Genomic DNA, 8,383 nt, shown 5'->3' on the forward strand with positions numbered 1-8,383 from the left:
CATGGCTGTACAGTAAGTTCTCGTCCTGATTTGTATATCGATTTTAGGTCACGATAGTTTGCCATTTTTAAGAAGAGGGTTTCCATAGAGACAGTTTGGGAAACAAAGGGTTATCACATAGTAAATCATAGTGTGTTATAATGCATTATAGTGTGTTGTAATGCATTGTAGCACATGTAACGCCTCAAAAACACAGCAATAATGCAGTTGCACTGTTGAATATGATGTAGACTATTAAAATAACACTGCAGCAACAACATTAGACGGCCGGAGGAAAATACAGAAGCCAGTTTTTAACATTACTTGTTAAATTATAATAACAACAACAGCAACAACAACCCCCATGTCTGCGTGATTTATTTTTAGTTCATGTCCACACCATCTGACCGAGCCTGTATCAGTTCCCTGCTGCAGAGCTTATGAAGGGGATTAGAGCTAGGTATGGGACTTTCCACTCGTGTCACACCACTGTACACAGAAAGACAAAAAAAACAATTACATTACATTTACAATACATGACATTTAGCAGACGCTTTTATCCAAAGCGCATTCCAACATCTGGGTACAAACAAGCGCAGAAGTAAGTAACAACAAAATGCATGCAGCCAGTTTTTTAAAACCTTTTACATTAGTATATTAACAATGTGGTAATAGTATGCCAGTATTAGAGTAGTAATATTGAGATCATACCATCTATTACAACAGTAATCACTAAGTAATAGCTTGGTAGTGCAATGAAAAGGATTGTTGATTGTAGTCGTGTCTTTTGTTGCTGAAGGTGAAAATGTGTTAAGTGTAAACTCTCACGTGCTGAAACCCCCCACGTCGGCTCCCTGACAAATGCTGTTGCTGTTGCTGTGGTCGGAGGCCGGCGTTGCATTTCCCGACATTTTCCCAACAGACCACAAACACCTCTGTCCATCTCGATAATGCAGTGACCACCACCCTGAGTGCACAGGCCCCATTTACAGCAGGAAGTGGCTACATTTTATGGTCCCGCTGACAGCACCGGCGGATATGACAAAGTGCATGCGCTTGAGTAGAGGAAGCTTTATTCTTAGACACTTAGCCCGAGGAGAGCGGTGTGGATAGTGAGCTGCTGCGTCCGTGTCTCTGAGCAGACCGCTGCGGGGAGTGTTCCCCGCATAGGCGTTTAACTTAGTTTAACTCCAAGCCTTTCACGAAATCTGGTTTGAGGTTAAGCGTTAATAATAAATCAAGCAATGCATCAGCATATGTGATATGGAGGTAGCAGTAATGTCAAAAAATCTATATGCTTAAATTTAAAACTCTTGTGCTCTGTGCCTTTCATTATTATTAATATTGTTCATATGTAATAAGTACTGAATTCAAGTAGTAAGTAAAATAGAAAATATTGTAAACCAGCACAAACAAAATCTTATTTTTATTGTTTTGTTTTGAGTGTTGAATGTATTGTACTATATTGTTGTCACTGATTGGGACAGTCTATCTATCTATCAACTGGACTTTGCTTTTAAAAATTGCCAAGATTTAAGAAAGTGCTGGTCCTGACACTGGTTTTGTGCCTTGTTCAAGCCTCCAACCACTAGTTAGCAGCAGTTTCTTTTTTTTACTAAATATTTACTTATTTAATTATTTATTTACTTTCACACTAAGGTTCATGCATGGGATGTCTAGAATCTACAAAAATCTAAGAGAAATTAGAGCCCTGTTGGGGGAAGTTTGTGTCTGTAAACGTGTCTCTTGTGTCACGTATGAAGTTTCAAGGCGATCGGTCAATGCCTGGTTAAGTTATAGGGCACTTCCTGTTTGGCGAATGGTCAAAATGTGCCAAACGTCCGACAGTTACCCTTGTGAAGCCGCAAAAACGTTCTGTGTCCAGTACAAATTGTTATGTTGGTACGATACAAGACCAGTTTGTCCATTTACGAAGACGTACGGCAAATTCAAAATGGCCGACTACCTGTTGTGTTGAGGCCGTGGTCCCGATTTACTTTTTTGTTCGTCTTGGGCTATAACATGTTCCCACCAAGTTTTGTGAAATTGGGTGCAACTGCATTTTGGTTTGCTCCATCCACGTTTTCACCTTAGGGGGGTGCTATAGAGCCCTGGTGCAGTGCACGGGTCTGACCACTATGACAATATCGCTTTTCCGCCACACCTGACCTCCACGCCAAGTTTCCAAGAGTTCTTATGCATGTTAACCCCCTCAAAAATAATACAGATATAATAATAATCTGAAGCTAAAGGTAAACAATAGGTTCCTCGCACCGTGCCAGGAGTCATTTTGGCCCCTAGCATTCATGCTCGGGCCCTCATCGTTGCCAACCTGGAGTCGCTGCCTTTTTTCGCCTGTGAACTGCAGCACCGTGGATGTAGGAGTGAGAAAGCACTTCCATTAACAACTGCAGATGCAGGATTAGGCCGATCGCTTCTTCCAACCTTAATCCACTCCCTCAAATCCCGACCAGTTTATGTCTAACTTTTCTTTTATCTAATCTGTCTCTCTCGACCAAGAATTCACATGGTATTTGGAAAAATAAACAATTCCACTGACCCAGTAGCAGCTACTACTCATAATCTCTGATTAGATCCCGTAATGATGTGGTGGATGCCCCGTTGTTGTGTTGCAACCGTGTCAAAGTTTACACCAGAGTGGGCAGACAAAAGGAAAACATAGTAAGTGGTGCAGGAAACACCAAAAATCTATATTTATATGTAGACATTAATGTAATCCAACCAACAACAGATCATATGTACAATTTGACAGAAAAAAAACACTGAATTCAACTCATTTTATAATACAGTTTTCTCAATTAAAAAAAAAAAAATCAATACAGTGTAAAGCTATTACCGCAGTGCAAATTTCCAGTATATGTTTCTAATGAGTAAGAAATAAAACTGTGCCTCCTCGGACGTCTCAGCACGCCATGGACCTCTTGTATCATCGCAGATGATGCGGGACGTCCACCTGAAAGACGACGACAGTGTGTCAAAGAGGGACAAAAAGCATGATGGGCGACAGCAGCGATTGAGAGTCTGTGGGCAATTTTTTTAATTGACACAGACCACAGTGTTATGTAAGCGGCGTGAACAGTTAGTGTTTTGTTGGTGCCGCTTTGTTTGTTGCGGGGCTGTGGTTAGCATGGATGTCTTTATCAAAGCCCCAGTGAACCGTTTCTATTAATATCTGCGCTAAGTGGCAGGAATTTCACAGCTACGAGGACCCCTCCATCTGAGGGCAGAGCTGATTTTCCATTCTAACAATACAACGAGCTGCTCCAAAAGCTTTAACCAAGGTAATGGTTGTCTCTCTTCACAGAGAGCAACGAGGGCCAACACTCAAAATAACAATATTGGAACGCTCGGCTCTCTGTACTGGTACACGTTCTTCTTGTGTTTATTCTGTGTTTATTTCTATTACTTTTTTACGTCTTTTAGAGTGAAATGACTTGATTGTCTGACTGTATTATTTGACAGTATGTTTTGTTCTTTAAATCTCTCTCTCTTACTCTCTGGCTGTAAAAGTATTGTAGTCATACCACAGCACAATGCTGGCTGTTGGTAAGCAGGCTATTGTCTGCCTGTGTAGACACAGAGATGACTCACAAACCACTGACTTTGTGTCATCCTCATCTATATTCAACTTCTTTCCCGTTTGCCTATAGAGGGACAATGTTTTATTGAGTACATTGTTATTGAACATAAACATGTATTTACATCAGTTTCTAAAGGCACATTTGTCAACTAGGTTAGAAAATTTTTTAATTAAATTAAAACTTTTTAAAACTTAAATTAAAAGCCATAGTGTGTCATTTTTAAAAATATGTTTGTTCACACAATATTCCGCTTATGAACTTTAAATATAAAGTCAATGTACAGGCGTGAGTAGATTGTATTTTGTGCTATCGACATGACGTGGCAGTTGCTCCAACACTCAACTTTGGCGAAGAATCGCAACGACCAATCAGCTTAGAGATTCTCCTGATGACGTCACATGGAGGAGATACTTTTGTGTGTGGGCTTTAGGACACAAGTTATCTTGTTCCACAACACCACCCGGAGCTGGACACAAGTAGGCGAGTTTTACAGTTTACTTTCGGGAGCTCCATATGGATGAGAACCTTGCAAGCTCGTACTGAGGTCAGGTCAGGATTCGCCAGAGTGATACCAACTACAGGTGTTTAGTCCCAGTTTCGTCATACAAAAGTTTCACTGGAAGTAATTCTGGACACGTTTGGTGTGAACGCAGCATTAGACCACTGATGAAAAAGTTCACACAATGCTAATGAGTCCTATCAGCTCCACGCAACTCTCTCCGCGCTTTTCAGCGCACTGCGTTTAGATCTTGTGTCGTCCTGTGACATTGGCGCACCGCACAAGGAGGTGAGTCATTGTAGGTCAAGAGGGATGGAGGCAACCAACATTGCTCTAGTAAAGCAAAATAGCTTCAAAACACAAAGATGCACCCAAGAAAATTTAAAAGTAAATTCTACTGCTCAAAGTACTTTTTTTTTTCAACAGTTTGTTGGGATAAACGCTCAGCAGGGTCTGATAGTTTTGCTTAGCATACTAAGGAAGCAGCATACAAATAATGTTACATCGTCTTTGTTCATGAAGACCCAGCTGAGGCATAGTAATCTCATCAATAACAAATCAAATACTTCCACTCACCCGTCTAAGGCTGCGGACACTGCTGTTGCGGATGGACTCCATCAGCTGGTCATGGCATGACCTCAGTGGCGTGGATGGCCGGCTACTCTCCTCCCCTCTCCGCTCCACCGACACGGGCCTCAGTGCGTTCTTGAGCTCCTTCAGGATGCCACTCGTTTCATCTTTCCGCAAATCCTTCTCCCTGACCTTCTTGCCCTTCTTCCCTTTTGTCTTCGTCGACTTCTTGCCACCGGCCTCGTGTGCCTTGATGACTTCTGCAATCATCCTGGTGGGCTTCTTCTTCTCCTGCTGTGGAGGGGGCAGAGGTGGTGGTGGAGGTGGCGGAGGAGGTGGTGGTGGAGGAGGTGGAGGTGGAGCAGGAGGAGTTTGCTTTTTATGCGCATCACTCCGGGGGAGTTTAGGCGAGGACCAAGGAGAGGCTCTGGGTGAATTGTAAGGTGATGGACTTGGTGTTCCTCGCTGTAGAAACAGGGAAATGGACACATGATCATACAGAATATCATCATATCAGTGGGACACCATCCAGTCTGCCCAGTCTCTAAATCATCAATCGTTATGGAGCAAGGTTACATACCAGTGCAGTGGTTCTGGGGTTGCCAGGTCCCTCTGTTGCTCCTTGTTGGCCCAGCAGTTGCTGCTGTTGCCTCTGCTCCTGCATCCGTTTCTGCCTCTGGCGATCCTGGTTCCTGGTAAGGATCCCTGTCATGCTCATCCTGGGACCAGGGAGGTTGAATTGGTAGCCTAACTTGATCAGGGTGTGATTTTCCCTCAGAATCTTAACCATCTCCATCTCTACCTGCGAAACAAAGTGTGAGGAAGGAAAACTGGTTTAAGCCTCACCAACCCAAGGAGAAAAGGTCTAATCTGAAGAATTGTTTTGGGTGGAGACAGGTGAGCCGAGAGAAGAGAACAAACCTGTGCTCCACACATGTGTCTCTGGTTGTGAAATCGAAGCTCAGTCAGTGTTTGGTTTCCTGGAAGTGCTTGAACCAGAGCCATTACACCCTTTCCAGTCACATAGTTGGACTCTATATTCAGACTGATGATGGACGAGTTCTCCCTCAACATCTTAGCAACGGCCAGAGCCACGGGGTCGTCAGCTCGGGTGTTCGCCAGACTAAAGACCCGAACATGTGTGTTGGACCTCAGTGCTTCAGCAAATTGGCTTAGGGTTTCCTAATATGTGAACAAGAACACATTTGTTTTATTTGACACGTGAGGACATGGAATGTGATTTGACTAACTAACTAAATCAATCGTCAGTAGCTTATAACTGATAACTGGTTCTTCCCCAGGACTACCAAATGAAGGTTGTGGGGTTAGCATTGAAGATAGTTTACAAGCTAGCTTGCAAGGCAGTCCTTCCTTTTTGTAAAACCACACAGTACTAAATTGTTCAAATGAAGCGAGGCTACTGACAGAAAACAGAAATCTTCCATTCAGACTAAGTGTTTAAGTGTATTTGTAAGTATGCCCTCATTATATACCCATCATGCATTGTTCTCAAAGTAGTTGAAACCAAGAGTTACTCAAAAGCTACGACCGCGCTAGCAAGTTGGAAGCTAACTGATATTTACCTTTGGAAAAACACTTATATAATGATAGCAGTGTAAAAAGTAGAGCTTGAACCTTGTATGTACAACTTTTAACTTCTTATAAAATGCATTGTACTTTGGGGATGTGTATTCATTTAATTAAAAAGCTAAGCTAATGTAGCTATTGACATAATTCCAAAAAAGCAAATAATCATAAATCTTATTGGACGATACAATTCAAGTGTTGCCAAAAATCAAAGAACCCCAATCAGTTTTACATAATTTTTTCCTTTTTTTGTCATTTTATTGTAAAAGGCTCACTGGTCTTTACTCGTACCTGCGAGATGTCGTCGATATTGTTAAGGTTAACCTCTGTGAGTTCTGGGTCGTCATTAAGAACTCGCTGGAGAGCGTCGTCGACAACAGTTGGATTTCCGGTCGCGTTGCTGTCAACAGCTGGAGGGGGAGGAGTCAGCCTGATAGGCTCCACCCTCTGTGGTTTTAGAAGTTTCGGGGTGTCTGCTTGTAATATTCCACAATTATTTGGGGGTTGGGGTGTTGATTTGTGATTTTGCTCTTCCTCCTCCTCCTCCTCATCCTCCTCCTCTGTTATAGGTTCCTCCTCCTCCTCAGTATCCTCATCTTCTTCCTCCTCTTCTTCTTCTTCTGCTTCATCCTCACTTTCTTCTTCCTCTTCCTCCTTCCTTTCACACTTGTTTGATTCTTTCTCATTTTCCTCATCTTTCTCGTCCTCTGCTTCACTGCTTTCCTCTGTTACACACTCCTCTTGTTCTTCATCCTGCATTTCAGAAATGAAACATAGTACTTACAAATATTCGGGGTTTCATATCTTAAACTGATGTAACCTGGGTTGTAAAAGTACAATAACAGATGTTTTAAGGCAGTTGTAGCTTTTTTTGTCTACCTTCTAGTACTCTAGGCAACTTCTTTCAAGTAATTTGTCCTGAGTTGCATCTGATAAAACTTCAAACAAGCCGTTATTGCCTCTGGCACATTTTACAAATGCCAAACTAATCTAATAAAACGCCATAACTAACCAGTTTTGGGCTCCCTCCACCTATCTCGTCCTCCAGCAATCTCTGTGTCTCAGTTTCCCAGTACTTCATGAGGGCCTCTCTGCTGAAGGTGCCTGTCGGGGTCTTGTCCGTCTGGTCTCTCTGTCTGAGTCCTATGGGCACGTTGGCATCAGGATCAATGTCCACCAGCTCCTTTTCCAACTCAGCCAGCTCCTCGGGGCTGAGAGAGGCCAAAAGCTCATCCTCATCGACGTCTTCGTACTTACTCAGCTCTCGTCTGTACCCAAAGCAGCTCATGGCCAAGGCGTGAAAAAGCACAGACCAGTCAGAATCAGTGTGAACCTACACAGACAGAACAGCTCTTGAGTCGCATATGACCTTGTGAAGACCCAAAAATGTTAAAGAGTCCACAAAATGCTGCGCTTCACCGTGAGGTAGCTGGAGATCCAAAGACATAAGTCCAATAAATGAAGCCAGAGAGGTTTTACTTGTGTCTAGTTGTGAAAATGAGGGTCTAGTCCCATCTGAACCAGAACCTGTCCTGGCTGGCTGTGTCACTGTGAGGAAGAGTCGACGTGTGTCACTGTTCTCTCCACTCTAATCTCCCCAGCTGCCGTGTGGGCCTTAAGAGAGGGATCAGAGCGGAACGTAGCAGCAAAGCGCGGGGCCCATGATGCAGCGTCTTTTTTTGGGAGGCAGTCCTCTGAGAGAGAGAGCCACAAAAAGCATGTGAGCTCAGATACCGCATGGCCTGTCAACGTAGCAGTCTGTCATTCCTGGGCCTGAGTGCCTTTGTTCATGGCTAAAAAAGACCTACTGCACCCATCGGACACACAGAACAAGAAAGTCGAGCAGAGATAACGTAACACCCAAGTAATGTCACAGGCTCCATCTCTACATGTGCATCCATTCATACCGTCAGCTGCTCGAGACGAAAGTAAATCTCATATGTCATCTCATATTAAAGAGAGGCAGGGAAGTGGTGACTGATTTCTTTCCCCAATATAGATTACCTTAAAGGAATGAGTGATTAGTTGGCTTTCTGGGATGAATCAACACGCTCAAACCTATGGTCAGTGCTTGGTTCCTTGAATCCCAATCATTTTGTCATGGGGTTTTAACCTTTACAGCTTAAGGCAACAGTTGCCATTTGGT

The 8,383-nt window shown here is 43.2% G+C and overlaps 1 protein-coding gene across 1 annotated transcript; it reads right to left on the reverse strand.

Moving 5' to 3' along the window:
* Window positions 1-1,378: 1,378 nt before the first annotated feature.
* On the reverse strand, window positions 1,379-7,885 carry lmod2b (leiomodin 2 (cardiac) b). The gene is made up of 6 exons (XM_044020596.1): window positions 7,250-7,885; window positions 6,529-6,990; window positions 5,572-5,832; window positions 5,231-5,452; window positions 4,657-5,115; window positions 1,379-2,953 (listed from the first exon to the last, which is right to left on the reverse strand). Exons 1-6 carry the CDS (start codon window positions 7,523-7,525, stop codon window positions 2,927-2,929), a joined length of 1,707 nt encoding a protein of 568 aa, XP_043876531.1. The 5' UTR covers window positions 7,526-7,885; the 3' UTR covers window positions 1,379-2,926.
* Window positions 7,886-8,383: the final 498 nt, after the last annotated feature.

Source organism: Solea senegalensis, linkage group LG3 (genome assembly GCF_019176455.1).
Source record: "Solea senegalensis isolate Sse05_10M linkage group LG3, IFAPA_SoseM_1, whole genome shotgun sequence".
Taxonomy (NCBI): Eukaryota; Metazoa; Chordata; class Actinopteri; order Pleuronectiformes; family Soleidae; genus Solea; species Solea senegalensis.

Bases quoted from the DNA above. Each gene is read 5' to 3' on its own strand.
- lmod2b (XM_044020596.1), bottom strand. From the start codon at position 7,525: ATGAGCTGCTTTGGGTACAGACGAGAGCTGAGTAAGTACGAAGACGTC. The intron at 6,991-7,249 runs GTTAGTTATGGC...TCTGAAATGCAG, and splicing joins GTGGAGGGAGCCCAAAACTG to GATGAAGAACAAGAGGAGTG. The intron at 2,954-4,656 runs GTGAGTGGAAGT...GTCGTCTTTCAG, and splicing joins GTGTCCGCAGCCTTAGACGG to GTGGACGTCCCGCATCATCT.